Raw genomic sequence first — 27,283 nt, 5'->3', positions numbered from 1 at the left:
ACTGATCAAGTATCAATTTTATCGTCATGTGATTGCCACGTGACGCTAAATATCTTGTGTGCCAATGTATATTTAAGTTTATAAGGGGTTTTTTTCAAATAGATACGTGTTCATTTTAACGAAGTTGAGGCCAGTAGGCTTGAGGAAGACAAGGCAACAACGCTTGACGCAAAGGGGAGAGAAGAAAACATGCACAAGGTTAATGTTGACGGTGATTTCGATGTGATGGCATGATATGCAAGCTGAAAGATCTACAGCAACGGCGGCAGCAGATGAAGGGCATGCGCCTTTACGAAACAGACCTTAATACGTATCACATTAAGTCGTAAATTGTTAATTAAGACTGAAAGTTTGGCTGGGAAATAAAAACAGGCCAAGCAATCAAGAAATCAGCTAGCGTGACATATTTGCCAAATTAATTTTGGCATCAAACAAGATCGATACAGCAGGGATGACCCAACAACCACTCCATTATTGTCACTAAACTGATTTATTACCTCCCAGCACAGCAACAAGCCAACCAACGAGTTAGACCGCGGCTGGTTCATTCCGGTCCGGTTTATGATCCATGCGTATATGTAAATACAATGGCCGCATGGCGGCTGAGGTTCGAATTATATTACAAATATCTTGGAGACCGACTGATTAACGTTTTAAGTATTTTTCCTTTTACTAATTAATCACGCTGCCTGTTTGCCGACACTCTCGAATACCTAGCCTAAGTTTGCTGTTATAATATATATCTTAAATAAATAAATAAATAAATAAAACTTCTAATGCTTATAGTTCCATTAGGTGGAACGTCATAGCCAATATCCCCTGACATCTTAACCTCACCAATGATTTTTCTAACCCATTTGGATGCTTGAGTACACACATGGCTCAATTATTGAGCATCACTTAAGCCTAATAACAAAAATAGTATTGGTGTATTTATGATAATTTCAAACTCTTGTTGTAAAAAACATTTTGATATTCAACTAATTAACTCATTCGAGTTAAATATAAAATAAAGTAAATAGCTAACTAATGATATTTCAAAAATAATATTATTAATTTTGTGAACTTTTGAATGAAGGATTAAATTATATTTTAGTATTAAATTTTAATGAAATACCAAAACTATGAATATTTTTTCTTATTCATAAAATATTAAAGTTTATATGTTATTATTCTTAATTAGTTAACGTTTAATTTTATATTATTTACTATTATTTAAAAATTTAAGTAATGGCAGTTCTCGTAAATAATAACAAAGCCCAAGGGCTTGGTTGTTTCGTGCCAGCGCTATCTCAACTACTTAGCCCTTGTCGCCGGCTCCCCACTCAGTGCCCCAAACTCAGTGCCCCTTCTCTTCCTCGCCAGCGACGGTGAAGAAGCGGCATTCACAATGCGGAGATCCCTCCCCACTCTCCTCGCCGTTGCCGTCGTGTTGATTTTGGTGGTCGGCGAGGCTCCGTTGGCACGCGGCTACAACATCACCAAGATCCTAGCAGCTCACCCAGAGTTCTCCACCTTTAACCACTACCTCACCGTTACTAGGCTGGCAAACGAAATCAACCGCCGGCAGACCATTACCCTCCTTGCTGTGGATAACTCCGGCATGGCTGACCTCCTCGCGAAGCATTTCTCTATCCTCACCATCCGAAACGTTCTTGCCCTCCACATTCTCACTGATTACTACGGGTCCAAGAAGCTCCATCAGCTCACCCATAGCTCCACCCTCGCCTCCTCCGTCTTCCAGTCCTCCGGCCGCGCCATCGGCACCACCGGCTACATCAACATCACTGACCACCGCAAGGGTAGGGTCACCTTCTCCTCCGAGGACGCCGGTGGTGCGCCGCCAGTTTCCTTCGTCAAGTCCGTTAAAGAGATGCCCTACGATCTGTCCGTCCTCGAGGTGAGCTCCATCATGTCCTCTCCTGAGGCTGAGGCCCCCGTCGCGCCGCCGTCCCCAGTCAATCTGACCGAGCTCATGTCCCGGAAGGGCTGTCGCGCCTTCGCCGATCTGCTCCTCGCCACGCCGGATGTCCTCGAGAACTTCGAGTCCAACCTCAACGACGGGCTCACCGTCTTATGCCCGATCGACTCCGCGATCAGAGCCTTCGCCGACAAATACAAGAACCTCACCGCCCCGGGCAAAGCCTCCCTCCTCCTCTACCACGGCACACCCGCCTACTACTCGCCGCAGCTCCTCAAGTCCAGAAAAGGTGCCTTCCCCACCCTCGCCACCGACACCCACAACAAAAAGTACAAATACACAGTGGCCAAATCCGGCGACTCCATCACCGTCAAAACCCACATCGTGAGTGCCACCATCACCTCCACGATCATCGATCAGGACCCAGACGCCATATACGCCATCGACAAGGTCCTTCAGCCGCAGGAGCTCTTCAAGCCCGAGGATCCTGTCACACCCGCCTCGGCGCCCGCCGCCACCAAGAAGCACAAGCACGGCGCCGTGGAGGCAGCGGACGGCCCGGGTGCCACGTCGGACGAGGAGGCTTCGGACAATGCAGCCTTCAGGGCCGGCGCAGCCGGGCGGTGGTTCACGGCCTCAGCGGCCGCCATGGCGGTGCTGGTGCTCGCCGTGTAATTAATTAAGGTGTATGCATTCTGCTTTACTCTTTCGCTGTGTCATAAAATTTCCTTTTTCTTCTTTTTTTTTCTTCTGTAATCTGATGGTTTTGGGAGTGGGGAATAAGTAAAGAAGGGGGAGAGATACGCATACCCTACAATTATACACATGCTTAATTAATCGAGACCTATCTCTCTTGATTTGGGGGTTGTTTGGGTGGATTTGAACTGTAGATCGTGTGCTGTTATTGAGACTCATACATTTAATTTAAATGTTTGTGGTTATTAATTTAAATGCCAACATGGTTGAGGTTGCAAGCTGGACTTGAGAGTGCGTACTCTTTTTGACTTGACTTATTAATCACCTATATGAGTTATTTGGAAAAGCAAAGTCCTCATCATTCGTGCCAGCTATAGTCATATGGCGGGGCATACGCAACGCCCGACAAAGGACCACTAATATGTGCCATAAGATCTGTCTTTTTCTCCTTTATTTTTTTTTTAATTCAATTGTCATTTTGAAGGATGAAATTCTACGAATATTCTAAGAACAGATTGAACTCTTGAGTCGTGAGTATGTATATTATATTAAAACTGATCTAATAGCACAGATCAGTGAAACAAAACATATATACGTTATGGAAGGAATCATGAGGCTATTCATGAGGGAACCTTGAGTTAACCATTGATGATCACGTTGTGGTTATGCGGATGATCACGTTGTGGTTGTGATTTTTTTATTTCATCTCTTTCTATTCTTTTGCCTCGTTTAGAGGGTTATCGATTGTCTTTTGATAATTTTCAATAATCCACTTGATTAAGGTTGGTTTCTATTTATTCCATATAAAAATATATAAACATGTTAAACAATAATGAGCTCAATAAACAACTGAATTTGGAGATTATTGTATTTGGCAGGGCTCACTTCACTGTAACTTAGTTTTACCTGAAAAACATATTTGTTTTTTTTTAAAATAGACAACATAAAAAATATACATTTTTTTTATTGAACCATTTAGCTAAATTTCCTAAAATACCTAAACCCCTTACTCAACTTTACTAAATTACATATCCTATATCCATTTTAGCCCTCTCATTTATACTAGTCAACTGTTATAGTATAATAGTTGACTGGTGTAATTATTATTTTTAAATAAATAGTGTTTTTTAAATATTTATTTATGTTTTAAAAATTATTTTTCTTAATATATTAGGTCGAATTGATATTTGAGCACTTGGATATAATTATGAGAATTAGTTGAATATATACGATCATATCATTCCGAACTCTCTAGGTCCTTCTAAATTCTTTAGGTCAAAATCGATTGATTGACTTAAAGAACTTAAAATAATATGAAACTAAGTTCTATGTGATCGTCTAATTCTTCTGATTATATTCATGTTTTCAAACATCAATTTAGTCTAATATATCAAGTGAAATGATTTTTTAAATATCAATTTAATTTTTCACACTTATTTATATTCAAAAAATCAATATTTTCAATATATTATGCAACGTTGATATTTGATGACATATATATAATCAGAAGATCTAGACAAACACATAAAACTTGATTTCGTATAATTTCAAGCTCTTTAGTTAATTTTTTTTTAGCTTATTCATATTCAAAAAATCATCACTTTCAATATATTAGGTAAAATTGATATTTGAAAACATAGATATAACACTTGGTTTCATACAATTCCGAGTTCTCTATGTCTATTAGTCAATTTTAGCTAAAATCGATTGATGAACCTAAAGAAATCGAAATTGTATGAAATCAAGTTATATGTATTCATGTAATTTTCTTGAATATATTCATGTACTCAAATATCAATTTGGTACAATATATCGAGGACATTGATTTTTTAACATGAATTAGATTCTTAATGGACTTAGAGAGTTTGGAATTACATGAAGCCAAGTCTAATGTGTTTATTTATTTCTCTCGATTATATTTATACATTTAAATATTAATTTAGCATAATATATTAAAAGAAATATTTTTTAAATATAAATAGACTTTCTAAAAAAATCTATTTATCTTAAAAAAAAAAAATAACACCAGTCAACTAGCATATAACAATCGATTAGTATAAATGAGAGGGGTATAGGATCCTCAGTTTAAAAGTTAGATAGGGGATTTGAATATTTAAGAAACTAAGGGTGTGTTTGGTACGTGTGCTTTTCATTTTTATTTTCTGAAAAATGCGTGTATTCTATAAAACAGAAAATGACTTTTTGTCATTTTCTATTTTTCTAGAAAACACTATATATTTTTTTAGAAAATATGCACGAAAAACGTATACTAAATATCATTTTTCAGAAAACGCGTATTTTTTAGAAGATAAAAACGTATTTAAGTAGTTCCGTAAATCAGTTGAAAAATATATAATAATTTTTTTTTCAATGAAATCATGGAATTTTGTTCGACCACCGAGCACTCGTATGTTTGTTCGGCAATCCGTCGAACACTTTGCAATCGAACACAACGGCAGCATCAAGAGAGCGAGCAAGAAGGCATGCAACGAGACAGTTCTAATGGCCTTCATCTGCCGCCGTCTTTCCCTCCTCTCTACGCGCTCCTCCCTCCCCATTCGTCTCCCCACCGTCTCTCCCTTTTCCACGTCTTCCCCCGACAAGATGACCTTCTCCCACATTTTCCAGCACTGCTCCAAGCACCGAGACACGGCCGGCGGCCGCCAATCCCACGCCCGGATGGTCGCCTCCGGCTTCATCCCAACCACCTTCGTCGCAAACTGCTTGATCCACATGTACGTTACCTGCTCCAACTTGGAGTACGCCCACAAGGTGTTCGTCCGTATGCCCCACATGGACATTGTCTCCTGGAATGCTATGATCTCAGGTCACGCTCGAAATGGTACGCTAGACGTTGCCAAGTCCCTGTTTGACAGAATGCCAGAACGAGATGTTATATCATGGAATTCGATGATATCAGGCTTTTTGCAGAATGGAGAACTAAATGAGTCCATTGGTCTCTTCCTCCATATGCTACAGAGTGGAATCAATCCTGATCGAACCACAATTGCAGTGATTCTCAAGTCCTGTGCTGCATTGGAGGAAGTTGATATGGGCACCCAAATACACGGTTTTGTCATCAAGATGGGTTTGGATTGCGACGTGGTGACAGGGAGTGCCCTTATTGACATGTATGCAAAATGCAAGAGACTGGACGAGTCAATTTATTTGTTTGATGAAATGCCAGAGAGGAATTGGGTTTGTTGGAGTGCTCTGATTGCAGGCTGCACGCAGAATGAACAATATGCTGTAGCACTGGAACTGTTTTTAGAGATGCAAAGATGCGGTGTTGGGCAATGCCAGTCGGCTTATGCGAGTGTTTTCAGATCTTGCGCTGGATTAAGCTCTGAAAGAATAGGCAGACAGTTGCATGGTCATGCTTTGAAGAACAATTACAGTACTGATGTTGTGGTTGGGACTGCCATTATGGATATGTATGCAAAATGTGATATTCTGGATGATGCTAGAAGGTTATTCCAGTTGCTGCCAATGCGAAACCTGCAATGCTGGAATGCAATTATTGTCGGATTAGTTCGTAATGGTCAGGGGAATGACGCGATAGGGCTTTTTAAATGCATGAATCACTCTGGTGTTGGCTTCAATGAGATCAGCTTATCTGGTGTTTGTAGTGCCTGTGCAGAGGTCAAGAGGTACTTGATGGGTCTTCAAGCTCATTGCTTGGCCCTAAAGACCGGAACTATTTACAACGTATGCGTTGGGAATGCAGTTCTGGACATGTATGGAAAATGTGAAGCTTTGGAAGAGGCTTACAATGTTTTTGAGGAGATGGAGCAAAGAGATGCAGTCTCTTGGAACGCAGTCATTGCAGCTTTAGAGCAGAATGGACGATATGAAGAAGCTTTACTGCATTTTTATCAGATGTTGCACTATGGCATGCAACCTGACGAGTTCACTTATGGTAGTGTCCTCAAAGCTTGTGCGGGACTTCAATCTTCCGTTTGTGGTGTTAAGGTTCATAACAAGGTAATTAAATCTGGACTTGGTCTCGTTTCATTTGTCGGAAGTGCCCTTGTTGACATGTACTGTAAATGTGGAATGATGGGGGAAGCACAGAAACTTCATGACAGAATAGAAAAGCAAAACTTGGTATCTGCAAATGCGATAATATCTGGGTTTACTCTCCAGAAACAAAGTGAAGAGGCACAGAACTTCTTCTCCAAGATGTTAAATAACAGCATTGAACCCGATCATTTTACTTATGCCACAGTTCTTGATACATGTGCTAATATAGCTACGATTGGACTTGGGATGCAAATCCATGCTAAGATTATCAAGCTAGAATTACACAAGGACGTCTTCATATCGAGCACCCTTGTGGACATGTATGCCAAATGTGGAAACATGAATGATTCATATTTGATGTTTGAAAAAATGATCGATCGAGACTTGGTATCATGGAATGCCATGATTTGTGGGTATGCTCATCATGGCCACGGACTCAAGGCTCTTAAAATATTTGACAGGATGCAACTAGAAAATGTCAGGCCTAACCATACGACATTTCTCGCAGTTCTTCGGGCTTGTGGACATGTCGGTCTGTTCGATGAGGGCATGTCCTACTTCAGTTTGATGACTGACCACTACCAGTTGGAGCCAAGATTAGAGCACTACTCTTGCGTGGTGGACATCATTGGGCGTGGAAAGGGGGTTAGTGAAGCTTTGGAACTTATTGTTAAAATGCCATTCGAAGCTGATGATGTTATGTGGAGAACTCTTCTGAGCCTGTGCAAGATTCATAAAAATGTGGAGGTAGCGGAAATTGCAGCAAAAAAATTAATGATGTTGGACCCTGACGATTCCTCCTCTTGCATTCTCTTGTCAAATATATATGCCAATGCTGGAAGATGGGAAGAGGTGTCGAGAATGAGACGGATAATGAAGGAGAGCAAACTTAAGAAAGAACCTGGTTGTAGCTGGATAGAGATAAAGAATGAGATGCACACTTTTCTTGTGGGAGACAAGGCTCACCCAAAATGCAATGAGATATATGAAAGGTTGGATGAGCTAATTTCTGAAATGATGTGGGCAGGGTATCTGCCCGACTTAGAAACATTTGTTGAGGATGAGGAAGGGGAGAGAAAAGATCAACTCGAACTACTTGCAGTGGGTTGTGGCTGAGCCATGCAATTAGAATATTTTGGTCAACTATTACCAAGAAATCGGTTGCAATACCGTGCAAAAAGACAGCAAACAAGCACTCTAGTTGCTTGAGTTGTACGATATTTATGCACCAGAATAAGAATAAGGTTCATGAACTCTAAACTCCACCCCTCTAGCTAGCACGGTGTAGCAGTAAAACATTCAGTGGATTAGTATCGCGGTTGGAAACTCAGTTGAGGCAAGGGCAGATTTAAGAGTGGAGTTTCGACTGTGGAGATTAGCTGTTGGACGAATTGCCACAAGTTTTTCCGGATTTAACCGGTGGATGAACTAAGAGGAAAGATCGTTCATCTCTAAAATTAAACGATCTATAAGAACTTGGATACCCAGATTAATAAATAAAAAATTCCAACTCCATTTTGAAGTTAGTTTCATCTTTTGTCAAGAATAAGCTTAGTCCAGACATCAGAGGGCTCATAAGATGCTGGCGACGGGAGGGCAGCCATCAAAGATCCATTCCCACAAACTTTTTGATACGTGAAGAATATTTTTGAAATTTTAAGTGACTTTAACAAGGGATTAATGAAGGAAAACTATTTGCCCAATTTCTTTTTCTTTAAAAAAAAATTCAACCGCTTGTTTTCCCTCAAGTTGTATGCCATTGTCTAGGTTTATATCAAAATGAAACCCAAAAACATTTTCATTTCTCACACTCATATTTTCTCGAATAAAAGGAGTTTTTTAGTTAGTAACTTTTCAACCAATGAGTTTCTTGAACAGTGTTTCCAATAGATGCCTCCGATAAGCCTACCAGTTTGATGCAAGGTTGCCAATGCAAGCTCCATAGGTTAAAAAATTTGATAATCAACAATCACATCAGGATCAATAATTAACCTTAAAATACTCAACAAGGGCTTCTATTTGATGTCTAATACCAAGATTACATAAATTCCTCCTTATCCACATCCAGTGGTGGATATCCTGCAAACTCTTGCGTCCGGATAGTGAGACAAAGTAGGAAAAATCAAACATTGGCGTCCCAAATCAAGGCCAACTTAAGATCAAGACTCCACACTGACGGAGCTTAATCAGCACAGATACTAGCAACGCGCGGTCAACCGTTCTATATTAATGTCTTGTATCAAGCATGAAGCATGAATACATAACTAAGGATTCAGGCTTGTAACGGAAGTTGGAAAAAATTGCTCATAAGTAAACTGCAGACATGGGTGACTCGGAAAGTTTTGACACGTTCAGAAGAGGCAAGCTGTGAGCTCCTTAACATCTGCTACGACCTGGTTGTAATCTGATTGCAGCTTCTCTTGCACGTCTTGGGTCAACTCCCCTTTAGTTGGTTTGGTTGTAATCAATACACAGCAAGTTGGCCTCTTGGTGACTCCAGCAACTGCGAGATCCTACGATGAAACGAAAAGAAATTAGCGGGGAAAAAACAAAAGAATGGATAGAAGAAACAGAGTTCTGAAAAGAGCATGCAACAGTCTCCATCTCATTAAGCAATAGAAGCTTCATGAGTAAAATGGTTTGATTGTGACCAGCCTCCAATAGCCTAGACATGGGAAAGAGAATGGTATGCAAAGAGATGCAAATGTAGTCTTGCTGTTTGACTAACAACAATGGCAAGGAGAATGATTCAGAATATGAAACATGAGCACGGAGAAATGCTTAGTTATCTACACACATAACAATCATTAAACTGTTCTTTTTTATAAATGTAACCCTTAACTACTTTCATCTAACAATTCTTTCAGGGTAAAGAGGAAAGACAGAATGACATCCAGATAAAAACAAAAACTCAGGCACAAACTGGTTAAATTGCTGAAAAGGCTCATGAATCCTTTAAAAAGTTAATGCTGTTACATGTTCTTTGACTAAATGGATTTACAAAGCAGAATTTAAAAAGCAAAGGAACTAAGATGAGTCAAACAAACCTCTTTTGATGGAACGTATATATAGGGAATATCAGCTTCCTCCAGTAAGATGGGAACATGGGTAATCACATCAATAGGAGATATATTCCCAGCAATAATACACAATCTGCAACCAACAAAGTGCAATTAACATTGTTTCTGCAGATGAGGGCAGACTAAAATAAAGGTTCATCAGTTGGGTATGAGGCAGACTTGGCATGCTTCTAGATGATATCAGAAGGTTAGATAAATTGAATCAATTTTGGGTGTGAGGGATAGGAAGCTTAAGAACACTTGACATCAATCATAGTGATATAAAAGATTTTCACTTGTGGGGGCAATTTTACATTGGGTTCAATGACAATATAAAATCCACGCAATCAATCTCAAATAATTGAAATTAATGACTTGTATCAAATATTATAGATAATATTTATTAAAAGATAATCTAAGTGTTATATGCAGCATGCATATGTTGAAAATATATACTGACAGACCATTAGTTTGAGAGAGTATATAACGTCAAACTAAATCTAACATAAAGATATCCCATGTAAAACTAATTATATTATATGATAGAAAAAGGAATACAAGATCGTAAATGCATCATAATAATTTCAGACTATAAAACCATACTAATTTAAAACTAATATTTAACTTTTTAATTATAAAACAATCAGTAATTCAAAATCCACCACCAAAATTTCTAAGCAGCGGTGCCAAGTGGGGAGGGACAGTATGAATTTTGCCAAGCTTGGGGCAACTCAAACCTGAACTGGCCGTGACATGCTTGGGGCAATAGGCGCAGGCTAGAGTCAGGCACAACTCTCCAGCCAGGCATGGAATCAGGCCAGAATGAGTAAGGCTCGCAAGGGTTGGCACACAGCCAAAACACGGCCTTTTCTATTTATTATTTTTTTTATAATCATTTTGTAGCTCGATCGTGGAAAGGGAGTGTCTGGGGCACCTATGCTAGGCCTGGGGTGCATCACCGTGGACTGTGCTCAACACAGACGGACCATAACTGGACCTGACCAAATTGAACCTGTCCTCATTGACACGCCTAATTTGTATGCAGGCACTGAGGCACTTCACATTTAGTTGGTTCTTTTCACACATACTGTAATTATAATCAACAACAGAACAAGAAGGAAACTGACCCCTTTTGACCACGGCGCACACTCTTCACTACTTCCTTCACTCCACGTTTCAAGCACTTAGCCTCAGCAGCTGGTAGCACAAATACAATGCAACAAAAAAGTCATAAACTGTACGAATATATCACAGCAAAGAGAGGAATTTGGAGGGCAAAAAGATTTCCTTTTCTATTTAGCCCAAAACCAGCAAACGAAAAAGGCCTCCCAGTGTCCAACTATCATAATAACCTAAATGATACAGGCTGACATTCGCAATCAATCGGAGAAACAAACAGCATCGTTTGTAATAATAGAGGAGACTACCTCGTCGGACGAGCTTGAGGCTCCGCTTGCATAACTTCTTTCCGGCTAAGGGTTTGGCAATCGGGGCGACGGCCATCAACTTCTTCCTCTCCTTCACTGACTTCTCATTTTCACTGTCGCTCCCCATCCCTGTATATCTCCTTATCGATCTCGACGATTCCCGTGAGATACCGGATAGGCCAAGGTTTGTGAGGAACGTACGGCCGAGGCGGCGATGTGCGGCGGCCAATGTTTGGGAACTAGGAAACGCGAGGGTTTTATTCACGCGTTCAGGGTTTAACCAAAGCGTCCGGGTCATGGAACACGGACTTTACGAATGGATTATAATAATAATAATAATAATTATTATTATTATAATAATTATTATTATAGTTATGAATTTGAATCATAAAATTATTTTTTTTAATCCTGTATAAGATGGTGTATAATAGATTAATAGGTTCACGTGATTAAATTATTTTTTCTTAAATATAGAGTTTATTTTAAAATTTATAGTTTATGTAAAAGTCACTGCTACTATTATATTTATTCATAAATTTAGATTTCATAACTACTATTCTTTAAAGTTAGAGAGAGAAAATCTAATACAAAATAAAAAAACATATATCACTTTAGATTTTAGACATATGAATATTGACAAAAAGCTGAATACGCTCGCCCCTAGCGCTCCGGTCAACCCGTCCCAAGGCTAACACGGAGGAGGTAAATCACGGACGGTTACTAGACTTTGGAATAGTGACTAGCACATAAGGGAGGTATTACCTCGGTTTTGTCGAGATTCGAACCCCAGACCTCATTGTGGCAACACCTTATACGTTAACTATTAGATCCATCCGAGGGGACTTAGACGTCTGAATATGATGATAGAAATATGCAACATCTAAGGATGATCATGAAAAATTATAATAAAAATATATATGCATATATTTTTTTTTAAAAAAAATGATAGCAATATTTTTAACTGAAACATAAAAAAAAAATTAAAAGTTAAGATAAAATATAACATACCTCAAAATTAGGGACGGGGCCAAAGAGGGATGATGGTGGCGACCACTCCTCTTCAATTTTTACGTATAAGAAGTGTATGCCATATAGGAATAAGAGGGGTGAAAGAGAGGCGAATGGGAGGCAGCGACATGATCGCCTCCCCACAACATAAACATATATATTTCACCCCCTTAATATGAAATTCTTAGTTTCGTCCTTGCTCAAAATGATCCACTCAATAAGAAAATCATTAGAATCCTAGGTCTCTGGGACTCCAAATGATGTGGGCCCTACATTTGTGAATCGAGAATGAACGGAACTACAAATGCTTGCATATGATGAACTATCTCCTCAATTTGAGCTCGTCGCCCACACATCTCCCTTGCCTTTGCATCTCTCTCAACCATCATCTCCTCTAATGACGAGAGTCGAGTCCACAAATCCTGATTTTTTACCCGCAATGCTTGTACCTCAGTAGATGAGGAGGAATTAGGACACCCCTTGATCCTTGGAGTCCTCATCCAACAAAGACAACTTTGGCTTGAGAGCCAAGCTTGTAAAAGGAGGTCTTCTTCCTTCAACCGATGATGTTATAATAAATGTTAATTATCTCATAGGTGGAAAGAGGCTATGGCTCCTCTCCCTCTACACTAGGCTGAGATGTCTGTACAATTTTAGTGGGCATTGCTTCTTATGTTAAAATAATAATTTTATTTACCTTCATATAAAGTCTACAAATATATTCACGAAATATTCTTACGTTAATTGCTGAGAAATGTCGATCGACAAATGACTCATCCTTCTTCTTATATGTCTTGTTAAATACCTTCCAACAAGTAGCAAGTCTATGTAATCCAGTTGTAAAATATCACGCCTAAATAATAATTAAATAATAAATATTATTGGAGAAATAACCTTATTAGATTTTTAGAAAATTTTTAAAATTTAAACGGAGGTTATATAATACGTTTAAGATGATGAAATGATTTAGCTCGGAGGAAGTTTGTTTGGAATATCAATAAAGTGGGAGTTGATTGGGGATTAACTTAGGGTTTAATTAATTTAAACTAATATAAGAGGAGTTACTATGCAAATTCCTGATTCTTTTCTTTTCTTCTTCCCTCACCACCGCACACTCCTCATCTAATCCCTCTCCTCAACTTCCTCACCAGTACCCTAACCTCAACTCACGTCGCCAATTCCCCCCTTCGTTGTCGATCGTTGGTGTCACATCCACAAGGTGTTGGTCGTCGCCGGAGCAACCTCGGTCATCATCGCCACCGGCCTTTGTGAGAACCGTGAATCTCATGGCCGCCTCTAGTCGTGCATTGTCTCCCAATCCTCCACGCCGCATCAACCCTGCTCTCGTGAAGCTACCTCCCGATCATCTCCAGAGGAGTCTTTTGATTGGATCCTCTATTCAATCTTCCAATCCACACTATCCTGCCTCGTTTCACCCGACGTCATCCTCTCCACCGCACTAGCTATTTCCAGCCTCTCTCAGTCTGTGTACTGGAATGGGGTTGGTAGTTGCTCGAAATTAGAGATGGAGTTGAAATGTCGATTGACCGCCGACCACTCCATGCTAACGGGTTTCAAGCAAGAGTTGCTACTATTGTTAGTTGATCTTTTTCGCCTCTACTTGAACCAATTCCTAGCTACTTGACCGACAGTTGTGGGCCATGACTAGAGAGGAAGGGGCTAAACAATAGTAGTATGTCCTTTACTAGTTGGTTATGTGTCAATGGATGTTGTCACTATACTAATGATGATTGCTATTAGCTAGATTATTCTTGGAACACAATTGGGATCAATGGTGTCTAAGGGGAACATCTTTATTGATGAAGGGAGCTCTTGCTCTTGTTTCTCTATTACGAACCATCTCTGGAATAGTGGGTTGTATAAATGAAGTTGATAGTGAAGGGATAGTTAAGTTGATGCAATTAGAGTTCCCCTAATCGCTTATGGTAGAACTTAGCTATATTGTGTATTAGGTGTTGCAGGACACTGATACAAGATGAGTGTTCTGACATAGGATTTATTTAAAATGATCTACAAATAAAAATTGGTACTTCTTCCTTGGCCTCTATAATTTATTGAACTTATTGCATGGATTATCAAATAGATTTGATTGCTTTATCTTGACTCCACTCATATTTTATCTATGTTTGATACTTATATGCTTGATATTTGAGATGATCTCTTTATTGTCTATATAATCTCACTTTGATATTTTTATTCTGTAGAGTACACACATGTATGGCGTGTACAATAAGAATTTGTATTAAAATTGTTTATATGTAGTCACGTATATAGTATGTACTATAGGACTTATCATTCTGATTATGCATATGCTAGTGTGTACATGCGTAGAGGTGTTGCTACATATTGTAGATGTTGTTGATTATATCAATTTTGTGTGTGTACATGTTTCTATTATGTTTTATTGGAAGTATTATGTTAATTATACTCATAGTGTATGTGCATACATGTCGGGTGAGTATTATTGAAGGTGTTTTGTTAATTATACCTATGTTGTAGTGCCCACGTGTTTGTCGTGTGTGCATGTATGGATGGTGTATATTATTGGAGGTATCTTATCAATTAAGCATATGTTGTGGTGTGCGTACACGTATTCGGTGTGTACTATTAAAGGTATCTTGCTAATTATACCTATGTTGAGTGTTCTCGCATATCTGGTGCGTTCTGTTGGAGGTATCATATTGATTATATCTATATTATGTGTGCATACATGTCGAGTGTGTACTGTTGGGGGTATCATGTTGATTATATCTGCGTCATGTGTGCACACATGTCAGGTGTGTACTATTAGAGAAATCATGGTGATTATACTCCTGTGGTATGTGCACACGTGTCTAGTATTTACTATTGGAGGATCATGTTGATTATACCTATGTTATAGTGTGCACACGTGACTGGTGTGCTATAGGTGTTGCTACTTATTGTATATGTTGTCTGGTGGATACCTGTTGGATCTCTTCGTACATATAGATATATGTAAGTGTTAGATCATGTTCTAGATATACTGAGATTTATTATGCTAGGTATGATTGTGTACCATTGCATAGAGTTCATATACTCCTATCAATGTAGTTGGTTACTATGTAAGTAACACTACACTGTGTCATTATTTGTATATCCTATCAATTAAATCTCCTACGAGTGAGTGACCGACTATAATGTTAAGAGAGTTGATAGTGATCTGTCAACTAAGTCTTCTACTAGTGAGTGACCCATTACAATGTTGAGAGAGTTGATAGTGATTGTAATATGTATATCTTGTCAATTAAGTCTCCTACGAGTGGGTGACCGACTATGATATTGAGAGAGTTGATAGTGATTTGTCAACTAAGTCTCCTACTAGTGAGTGACCTATTACGATGTTGAGAGAGTTGACAGTGATTGTAATATGTATACCCTGTCAATTACGTCTCCTACGAGTGGGTGACCGACTATGATGTTTAGAGAGTTGACAGTGATCTATCAACTAAGTCTCCTACTAGTGAGTGACCTACTACGATGTTGAGAGAGTTGACAGTGGTGGTGATATGCTTACTAGATTGTTATATCCTTTGGCTACCTACAGTGATTTATGATATAGTGATCTCGTGCAACCCGTAGCTAGATAGCTACTTCCTGTCTGCTCATAGTGATCTGTGATAGAGTGATCTTGCGCAGATAAGGACACTGACATTTCTGATTGCCCATAGTGATTTGTGATAAGTGATCTTGCGCAGTCCCTAACTAGATAGCTAAATATTTTGGTCACTTGTATTTCTTGTGGTGGAGCATTGGTCCTATATATGATGGTTTACTTATAGTTTTATCCTTGGGTTATTATACATTGGGCTGCCCACACTGATTTGTGGTAGAGTGATCTCGTGCAATCCGTAGTTAGATAGTTATTTCCTATCTGCCCATAGTGATCTGTGGTAGAGTAATCTTATGCAAATAGGGACCCTGACATTTCTGACTACCTATAGTGATCTGTGGTAGAGTGATTTCATGCAGTCCCTAGTTAGATAGTCTATTATCTTGCATGGTTTTGTATTTATACCAATCGTGTATGTTGTATAGCTTTATTTTCTTCCGCTATATTTTTGTTTCAGCTATGTGGGTTGCCTATATAACTACGTGGTTGTGATTATTTTCAATCGTGTGGGTGCATATACAACTGTGTAGTTGTGTTTGTTTTCCAGTCGTGTGGACTGCATATACAACTGCGTAGTTGTGTTTGTTTTCCAATCATGTGGGCTATCATTTATTACACTTGTGCAACCGAGTGACTATGTATCCAGGTTTCAATTGTCATTATTACAGAGCAGATGTTATATGATTTTTGTTGGACAATCTTACCCTTGGAGCGTGACATCAACATCCCACGTACAAAGAATGGAAATACATTAAAACTAATAAAAAATCATATGTATGAAATTTTTATATAACTTAATTTTGAACTTACCAAGTCAGAGTCATGCTGTACAATAGAGAGATCCAACAGTATGCTTTGTGAATCTGATGCTCGACCCAATAGGCTCTAAATTGCGATTGCCTTAAGCATCGCTGAATTGGACTGCTAATGCTAGGCAACCCAAATGTCTCTCCAAGCCTCCCAAACTACAACAGGGACCTCTGATGGCCTGGTGCCCCTCCTCCTCCACTTGTATAATATGCTAATGTACAATTTAGCACAGTAGTTGTTCTATTTTTTTTTTTTTTAAATTTAGCCTCGTGGCCCTCCTCCCAAATATATCTCTTCCGCAACAATATATTTTGAGAATGAGTACCATGTTAATTTTAAGCTACAAAATATATTTTATATTCAAAATACTTATCAAGAATCCATCGTAATAGAAGTCCTTCATGTCTTGGTCTACAAGCCTCCATATAGGACAATCGTTCTTTAAACTTTTTTGATATATAAGTTGCGACCTAATGGTCATCTAGGATAAAGCTGCATAGAAAAATATCATGTATAATATATGCATGATAAATAAAAATAAAATTAAGTACTAGAATAATTACTAAATACATAAATACTTACAGTTACCAAAACCCCCCAAAACAATCTCACCACCATGTGTATATGTTCTGACAGCATAATTATATATTCAAAATATAGTATAAGATATACACATTTGAAATAAATGTCTTTTAACTAGGGAGATAAAAAATATATAAAAAATCCATACAATATACCATGACATTGTTACTAATTTTTAATCACTTGACGTCATTCTGAATCAACTAAATTAACATTTTATAAGTTTTCATAGCTAGACTTCATTGGTACATTAACCTCTTCATTGCTAGACATCTTTCCATAATCTATTTTCTTGTAAGTAACATTAACATTTACAAGTAATTATGATATGGATTGTATTTCTGAATCAACTCAATGTATCTCGACTTCTTCATTTTGATATGTGTTATGGTGTTTGATATTTTTTGGTTGACCGAGACTTTATTTGCTATATACTACTAGCCATTCACCAGGTCCGTCTCAAAATTCCATGAGGTCCTAGGCCAAAAAAAAATTAGGTCTTTAATAATTTTTTAAAAAAAATTCCAAAAATTTGGTCTTTAATAATTTTTTAAAATAAAATTTCCCCTCACCCTTTTTCATTCAGATTTGGGACCGACAACGGCGGGTTTAATTTTTTTTAAAAATATATTTTTATATAAAATTTAGTTTTCTAGCTTTTTGAGATGTAAAATTATTAATTAAATTTTTATATTCAAGTTTTGATAATAATTTTTTTTTTCAATTGATAAAATTACTATATTATTTAATTTTTCTTGAGACATTGTTAAACGTAAATAAGACTTTATTAATTTTAATTTTAAAAAACTTCATTCTACTGAAGCGACACTAACAAGTATAGTTAATAATATTCTATAAGTTATCCCTGCATTAGGAAAAGAATTTAATTTTTTTATAAGGTTTAATACATCAAGTGCAGTTTTTAATTCTAGATTTATTATTTCTTTTAAATCTTTTAATTCTAAAAATAAATCTAAACCATCAACATCAAATAACATGTCATGTGTTAAAAAGTTTTCAAGATTTAAACATTTTATTTTTAAAAACTCACCATCACTCAATTTTAACTTTTCTATGTCATATAAAAAGTTAAAATTATCTTCATATATTTTAGATTGTTCAAATCTATTTTGAAGTGAAGAAATAACATGCTCAATAATATAATTAAAATAATTAATTTTAAATGATTCTTCAGGTGAAAGTTTCACCTCATTAATTTTATTCTCATCAAATTGTTTATTTCGTCTAATTACATGTTTTTCATGAATTTTGGTTTTATATTCCTTTCATTTGCAATCTCTTTGGCAGAAATCATATGAATCCATTTTCTCTATAATCATTAAAAAAAAAACAAGACCTTTTAACTGATCTAATGCAATAGCAATGTTCATATCTTTATATTGTAAACATTTACTAACAGTATTAACCATAAATAATATATCATACCAAATAATCATACCTAATAAAAATTTAAAATTTTCAAACTCATATATTGTAAAGAATTTGCTTCACTTTTTGTTTTAGGATTATTACTAGTTTATGCAAGTTTATATTAAGCTTCTCTTATCTATAGAGCTTGATATTTTATTGCTTTAACGCTTTCAAGATGACTTTTCCAACGTGTTTGTGATAATGGTTTAAGAGTTAAATTAAAAACATGGTCTTGTGTAGAAGAAAAATTTTCCATCTTTTTGTAGAAGAAGAAAATAATGAGTAAATACGTTGTATCACACCAAAAAATGTTATAACACTAGGATAAGAATTAGTCATATCACATAGTACTAAATTAAGACTATGACAACCACATGGTGTATAAAAAGTTCTACAATTTATATCTAACAATCTCTTTTGTACGCCTTATTGTTTACCTTTCATATTAGCCCCATTATCATATCCTTGTCCTCTTATGTCATTTACATCCAATTCAATTTTTTATTATATTAATAAGCGTATCAAAAAGACTTTTTCCTGATGTATAATTTACTTTTAAAAATTCTATAAAATATTCTTCTATTTTGATTGGACTTGTTGAAATATCTACACATCTTAATATAAGAGACATTTATTCTTGATGACTTACATCGGGAGTACAATCAAGTATAACTGAAAAGTATTTTACTTCTTTTATTTTTTTTTAATTATAATATTGTTTACTTCTTTTCCTAATATATTTATTAACTCATTTTGGATATTATGACCAAGATAATGATTATGAATTTTACCATTTTGGATATGTTTAAGGTGTTCTTGTATTATAGGATTAAATTCTGCAATCATTTCAATTAAACCTAAAAAAATTTCATTATTATCTTGATAAATTTTCTCATTTGTAACATGAAATGGCAAATTATTTTTTGCAAGGTTTTTAACTATAACAATAATTCTTATTAATGCATTCTTGTTTAATGACTTTTAAGATTGGCACAAGATTTTTCCAATCTAGACATTCTTCATTTGCTAATTGAATTGTAATTGATTTTTGACTAAATAATTTACAAAAAAAACAAAATATTTTATTTAATTCTTTTGAATATATTAACCACTTTCTATCATGTTTTTCTTCATTTGATAATTTTCGAATCTAATGAATCATAGAAAAATATCTAGAATTTTTATCATTTGGAAAAGAAATATTGATTTCTCTAATTGGACCCTTTTCAACTAATAAATCTATTAAATTTGCATTTATATTTTTTCATTGTGTTGGATTATATATATTTTGAATAATAGTTTCATCAATATTATTAAAAAAATTATCTTCGTGATCTATTAAGAGGGTGTTTGGCTAAACTTATTAAAAACAGCTTATAAGTTCGTACAACTTATAAGTTATTTTAGGAGCTTATAAGTTGTTAGGTCTTATTTTAAAAATAAACTGTTAAAGTGTTTGGGTAAACTTATTACAATCAACTTAAAGGTATTGATGTGTTTGGTATTATAAGATCTTTTTTATTAATAAAATTATCAAAAAGGGTATAATACTATTAATAGAGGGTTTTGAGTTTTTTTATTAATAGAGGATTTTGGACGAATTTCTACATCGGTGGAGAGAAAATTGGACAGAGGCGTTGATGGAGAAGATGACACAGCGCCGGAAAGGAAGTTGGCGGAGATAGAAAGATATTATGTTTATAAAAATTTATGGAGGATAAGATGATGATTTATGAAATTATATAAGGATATTTTAGAGAAAAAATCATTAAAATAAGATTTTTTAAAAAAAGTATGGTCTTCCATACTTTTTTAAAAACAGTTTATAAGCTCCAAAACAACTTATTTTGACAGTTTATAAACTATTTGAAAAAAAAATTACCAAACAAATTTAAAGAGCTTATAAGCTCCAAAACAGTTTATAAGCTATTTTAGAGAGCTTATAAGCTCAGTTAAACACCCTCAAGTCGTCTTTTTCTTCTTCTGAATTACAATTATTTTCTTAATGTTAATATTTGATGAATTCGATTTGTGATCATTAGAAAGTTCTTGATAGATTTATTTTTCGTCCCCTCGAATGGGTCTAGTTGCTAGCGCATGAGGTGTTGCCACCATGAGGTCTGGGGTTCGAATCTCGGCAAAGCTAAGGTAAATACATCCCTTATGTGCTAGTCACTATTCTAAAGGCTAGTAGCCGCTTGTGATTTACCTCATCCGTATTGGTCCTGAGACGGGTTGACGGAGGCGCTAGGGGCGAGCGTATTCGCCTTTTGCCACCTTGATAGATTTATTTTTCTCCTAAAGTATTATCTTCCGGTGAAAATTCAAGTAGTTTTTCATTTAAATTTTTAATTGTATTATTTCCTGAGTTTTGATTTTGATTTTGATTTTGATTATTAATATAATAAATCTATCAAGTGCACCTTTTTGAGATTGAATAAATTCTTCTATTTTTCTTTTTTCTTTTTTCTTTGTACATTTTATATATCAAGAATTATATATTTTTTAAAAGACATATTTATGTTAAAATAATAATAAATAAAATATAAGTCCCTACTATCTATAAAAAAAAATTTACTTTGAATTAAATCAACTATAAAACTTGATTTATGCTTTGTAATTTTAATTTGATGATATTTCAAACTTTGACTATTACCTGTAAAAATATAAATACAAAATATTAAATTTGATTTGAATTGATTAATTTAAGTAGTTTTTAATAAATTGCACTTAACAAGTATATAATAAATCAAATAAGTGCACTTAAAGAGTATTAAAAATCTATAAATCATATTTTATGATTTTTAAGTGAATAATTCAGGTTTGTATTGGTAGTAATTTGCTTGCATCGAAAAAAGGAAAAATGGGAAAAATTCATACAATTGCTAATAATCTATTTTTTTAGCAATATTTAGGTCCATTTCATCCATAATTTATTATTTATACAAAACAATAAAGAATATTTCGAGAAAGAAGAAAAGATCGAAAAAAATATTACCGGATGATCGATGAAGGTAATGACATCTTTTGAGAATGAGAGAATCACCGACAAAAAAATACAGAGGATGAGATTTGAGAGAACAAGTGAGAATATGAGAAGAAGAATATTAGGAAATAAAATAAAATTTCTTGATGATAGTTTTATATAGGATTGTAAGAGAATATAATAATTATAATTAATATATAATTAATTAAAGTACTGTTGCTGTTGGAATGTATGCAGTTGACTACTTTCCACGAAAAACGAAGAGTTTTACTTAAAATCCAATAACTGTGCTTGTCCAAATTTAAATTTAAATTATTAAATTTATTTTAAAAATTTTAATACTAATGACCCCAATTTTATTGGGGCCCTAGACATAGACCTTAATGACCTATGCCTTAAGTCGGGCCTGCCATTCACTAAGTCTTTTTTTCTTCATTAGGTACTTAAGATAGAATACTTACCAGCTTGTACCATAAAGATGAAAGGTTCAAACTTGTTGAATCTTTTGTTTGTGTTAACCTCAACTAAATTATAAAAATAATATGTTTTGGTACTTGTTCTTAAAGTTGGATCATACCATGAATATCTGAATAATACATACTTTTTTAAATGTAAAACAGGATACTCAACCTCCATAATTTCCTCAAGTTTACTATAATAATCAAATGAGTATCATTGTTATTTGTAAATCCTTTTATGCAAATACCAGAATTATATGTAAGCCTTTGTGGATCACGTTAGGCCACATAAAATCTGAATCGATTAACATAATAACCTGAGTAGACTGTCATGTTATAGAGAGGTCCTGATGTTAACCTTTCATCTTGCATATTTGATATTCTATGATCGTTCGCCTATAACAGTAGTTATAATATAAATTAGATGTATATAATATAGTTGCATTGTAATAAACAATTTAATTGCTAACTTACATAAATTTAAAACCAAAATGCAAATGAATCCTCTAATTTATAATTTACCTCGCTTGCATTTATTGATGAATTTTGTAGGTATAATTGTTGTTCGTATAAGTTGTTAAAGAAGGTAATTTGAAAACCTATTAGATAACATGTCAAATATATGAAAAGCTATATATGTATATATACTTGAACTATTACCTTATATATGATTTGACCTCTTTACAGTTTAAAAATATATATGTCATAATAGCATGATATTCTTGTTCATTTAACCATCTAGAAACAGTTACACCCATTGACTTACCAGAAAATTTGAAAATAGAAAGCATCTTTGAATCAACTAATTGACTCTCATTGAAATTTTGAGGACACTTATGATTTATGATTTTCACATTATTAGTAAAATAATAATAGCAGAAGGAAATTGCTTCTTTAATAAATATGCATTACATATTGATCTCTCAACTCTTACTTTATTACAAACATTATTCTTTAATTCCTTAAAAATCTTTTAAATGAGTACATCCATCTGTATTGCATTAGACCACCTAGTTATGTATCACAAGGTAAATGAATAGGTAGATATTCTATTGAATAAAAAAAAACTAGGTGGGAATATGCACTCAAGCTTACAGAGTATCATTGGAATGTCGATCTAAAGCCTAAGCATATCAAATGTCATAATAACCCTTGAAGTCAAATATCTGAAAAATAGACTCAATTATGTAAGTGTTGTGAAACATTGTTAGGAAGTAGGCCATGGAAGGCTTTTGAAATTAGTCTTTGCATAAACATGTGACAATCGTGACTCTTCATTTCAAATATTTTTTATGTGTTTGTATTCACAATGCGAGACATGTTCGAGGTATATTTATTAGGAAATTTGATTGCTTTCAGCCAAGTACATAATGTTTGTTTACCTTCTTTGTCCAATGTATAACAAGCGTTCGAATATTTATTAGTTGTTTTATTTTGATACAACTCAGGTTTGCTTACTAATTCTTTTAAGTCCTCACATGATTTTACTGTATTTTTAGTTTTCCTATGAACATTCATCACAGTATTGAAGATGTCATCGAAGAATTTTTTTCTCAACATTTATTACATATAAATTATGCCAAATAAGTAAAACTTCTAATATGACAACTCCTAAAATATGTTTCTTTTCCTTTAACCATACTTGTTCACTCTAACAATGTACTTATTTATGTCATTAGAACTATCCTGATATACTAGTGGAAATCTATAACTAACAATTTCATTAAGAACTCTTTCACTTGACTTCCATATTGGGGAAGTTCCATTTCATTCATTTTGAAAATTTTCTTATTTCTCATGAATGGGTGATCAACTAGTAAATTTACGATGATGATCAAAGTAGGATATCTTTCCACTACAAGATAATGAAAATACATCAGACCCCATTATGCAATGTGGACATACTACCTTGCCAGCCATGCTCCATCCAGACAACATTGAGTATGCCGAAAAATCACTAATCGTCCATAACAAAGTAATATGCATTGTAAACTTTGATTTACTTATAATGTCATAAGTCTCTGACCCTATATTCGATAAATGATTCATCTCTGTAATCAAAGGTTGTAAAAAAAATATCTATTTGCCCTTTTGGATCATGAGAACCTAGAATAAATACAGTAGGAAATATGAATTTGTCTTTCATGCATATCCATAGAGGTAAGTTATATGGTGTTAATATAAGTGGTCAAGATGAATATTGTTGTACATAGCTTCCAAATGACTAAAATTCATATATAGAAAGTTTGAGTCTCACATTATATGGTTCCATTGCAAAGGAGGAAAGTGTTGTATCAAGATGTTTCCATGTAGGGGAGTCATAAAGATAACACATTATATCTCCTTTGTGTACATGGTTTTGATGTCATCTCATGTGACTTGCTGTTGCGACAGATACATACAAGCGTTGGAGACTAACAGTTAACTAGAAGTAATACATGACTTTCAAGGAAATATTTTTCTTCTTCTTTCTAGACATGCGACTACTATACTTAAAACAAGGGTGATTACACATTTTGTATTTCATCAGTTCATTATCTTCATTCTAAAAGATCATGAAGTTATTGATATAACAATGAATCTTCTTTATTGGCAAACACAAATCTTTAATCAATTTTTTTGTATTGTAGAAGCTATCAGTCATGCAGTAACGGAGAATAACTCTAACATCAATTAACACATGTCATCGTAACATCATTCAGAGAAATGGTGTTCCGCCTTCATGTTCAGTAATCTTATAATAGCTGATAATTGAGAATGGTTAGAAGGAATACCTTCCCATAATTCTTTTTCATTAGCTTTTAACATGTCATACATTTTCTAAATTTCGGACGTAGATGTTTCCTCTATATTTGATTGATCATACGTATTCATTGCGTTGTAACATTCACAAACATTATATTGATGATTCCTCTAGAACAATTGGGTAGGGTGACAAAGCAACAAAATGGCCAATTTGGTCAAATATATACAACTCTATGTAATAATACCAATTGTAATAATTTGAAATAAATGCATACCTACATATATGTATTTTCATTGTATCCTCATCATGGAAAGCTGTATTTCTACATTGCGCCGATTACATGGATACTTTAACTCGACATCATTCAAATATTCTGGATGAGATTTAGTGAAGTTCACAAACTCTTCAGTTACAGTAAAAAATTCTTGATTGATAAATTCATTGTCTAACTTATTATATATCTGTTCTAATGCCAAAACTATTGGTTTATAATTCTTGATTTTGATACTAAACTAAGCTCTACAGCAGTAATTAACTAGACAATTGGGAAAAGAAAATAAAAAAAAGCATAACTTTCCGAAATCAAGTTATCTAACCAAGTGTATTAAGCTCCTAAGGAAGTTCGATTAATTCAAGAAGAAGAAATCGATTAAAATTTTATTTTGAAAGTAAAAAATAAATCAAACGAACAACTTAACCCACATGCCAATAATCACTGTCGATGGTAAGCAGCTTTGTGATGGAGAAAGTCCTTGCGGCCGAGCACTGCTAGGTGTAGCAGAGCATGATAGTTCTCTGTGCTAGATGGGCACTGTTGGGTGCAGCAGGGCACTGTCGAGCGTGGCAGTTCTCAACACTGGTTGAGCATTACCAAGCGCGGTGGTGCTCGACGCCGACAACCGCGGTGAATTGAGAAAAGAGGAGAGGGAGAGGGAAATACATGCATGTCGGAGGAGGAGAGTACGCCGGAGGGGTATGATCGCAAATAACCGGAGGGGAGATCGCCAATCGGTGGAGGGGAGATCGCTAGTTGCCTGGGGATTGAGCGTGCCAGGAGAAGATCAAGATGTAAATCCTAATTTCTTCCCAAATTTAATGATGGACATTATTTGACAGAATTAAATATTCCGTCGCAAATAATCGACTCATTTTTTAAATTTTATTATATAATTAGCAATGAAGTATCTATTCTATCACTAACCCTCTGTTTGGATGGAGTAAGGGAAGGTTCATTAACGGAAGGGGAAGGGAGGGGAAGGAAGGGAAAGTGAGGGGAAGTAAATTATTTAACTTCTCCTTGTTTGGGAGGAAGGGAAGGTTCATTAACGTAACATGTGTTACTTTGTTTGGGAGGAAAAGAAGGGGAATGAACGTTAAATAGATAAAGTTACAAAAATATCCTCACTTTTTAAATTAGACATTTTTCATAATATTAATATTTTTTTATAAATATAAATTAGATATTTTTAATAATAAAATTAATTTTTTTATATTATCATTTAAATTAGTTATTTTTTAATAAAAAATTAATTTTTTTTATAATATTCATGATAAAATAATGAATTATCGATAATCAAATAATTAAATAAGAAATAATGAAAATAATGATTTTAAAAACCTTAAATAAAAAAATTTGAAAGATAACGACGAGAATTCTTATTCTTTAAAAATTATTAATTTTTGATGGAAAAATTTAAAAATAATAGATATCCTTTTAAATTTTGACGATAAAAGTGATTTCTCCTTTCAATTCAGTTAGAAGACGTGTCAGATCCCCTCTAATGATCTGGCAGCAAGCGAGCTGTGAAGAAGGCGAGGAAATTGGACTCCGACGATATAGAAAAATTAGAAATTGGAATATTTCTTAAACTATTAAGAACAGGGATAAAATTGGAATAATTTTTTTTTTGTTTTCCCTTCCCCTTCCTTACACCCTAATTCGGGGTGTAAGAAAATCTCTCTTTCCATGGAACGAAGGTTAAAGCTTACCCTTCCTTACCTTTCCTTCCCTTTCCTCACTCCTTCCCAAACAAGGTTCAAAGTTTCCCTTCCCCTTATTTCCCCTTCCTTCCCCTTCCCTCACCTCCTCCCAAACAGACCGTAATAGAAATAATCCATCACTAGTAGTGACGGAGTAAATAATTAATCGCTAAAACCGTCGCTAATATATGGTTTTCTTGTAGTGCCATGGCCTCGATGAACTACGTACAAAAGTGAGAAGGTAATACTTTTTTTTTTTGGGAAAAAATACAGCAAGCTAAAATTTGGTCGAATCTTTGGTGCAAGGAATATATAGTGTAGATCTAATAGCAGGCAAAAAAAAGGGTTTAGATTAAGAATACTTGGGCCTTTTAAAGGGTAATTAGCCTTTAGCTTGGTCTAAAGTAGCAATGAATATGGAGACCTTAAAAATAGAAAGAAAGATGTACACTTTATGCTCTCTCTATAGAACATTTACGATGGCCAATTATCAATTATCATACA

General features: G+C 35.0%; 3 protein-coding genes across 3 annotated transcripts; 2 read left to right on the top strand and 1 right to left on the bottom strand.

The window, feature by feature from the left end:
- Positions 1-1,300: 1,300 nt before the first annotated feature.
- LOC122012463 (fasciclin-like arabinogalactan protein 2) lies at positions 1,301-2,872 on the top strand. Its single transcript, XM_042569011.1, has one exon. The coding sequence runs from the start codon at positions 1,391-1,393 to the stop codon at positions 2,594-2,596; it is 1,206 nt and encodes a 401-aa protein (XP_042424945.1). The 5' UTR covers positions 1,301-1,390; the 3' UTR covers positions 2,597-2,872.
- A 2,129-nt stretch (positions 2,873-5,001) lies between these two features.
- Positions 5,002-8,365, top strand: LOC122012460 (pentatricopeptide repeat-containing protein At3g02330, mitochondrial-like). The gene has a single exon (XM_042569005.1). It carries the CDS (start codon positions 5,027-5,029, stop codon positions 7,754-7,756), a length of 2,730 nt encoding a protein of 909 aa, XP_042424939.1. The 5' UTR covers positions 5,002-5,026; the 3' UTR covers positions 7,757-8,365.
- A 252-nt stretch (positions 8,366-8,617) lies between these two features.
- On the bottom strand, positions 8,618-11,413 carry LOC122012459 (H/ACA ribonucleoprotein complex subunit 2-like protein). The gene is made up of 4 exons (XM_042569004.1): positions 11,127-11,413; positions 10,827-10,896; positions 9,688-9,793; positions 8,618-9,153 (listed from the first exon to the last, which is right to left on the bottom strand). The coding sequence occupies exons 1-4, from the start codon at positions 11,251-11,253 to the stop codon at positions 8,992-8,994; spliced, it is 465 nt and encodes a 154-aa protein (XP_042424938.1). The 5' UTR covers positions 11,254-11,413; the 3' UTR covers positions 8,618-8,991.
- Between the last annotated feature and the right edge of the window lie 15,870 nt (positions 11,414-27,283).

The sequence above is a fragment of the Zingiber officinale genome, chromosome 8A (assembly GCF_018446385.1).
Source record: "Zingiber officinale cultivar Zhangliang chromosome 8A, Zo_v1.1, whole genome shotgun sequence".
In the NCBI taxonomy this organism is placed as follows: domain Eukaryota; kingdom Viridiplantae; phylum Streptophyta; class Magnoliopsida; order Zingiberales; family Zingiberaceae; genus Zingiber; species Zingiber officinale.
This window is presented reverse-complemented; position numbering and strand designations above follow the sequence as displayed.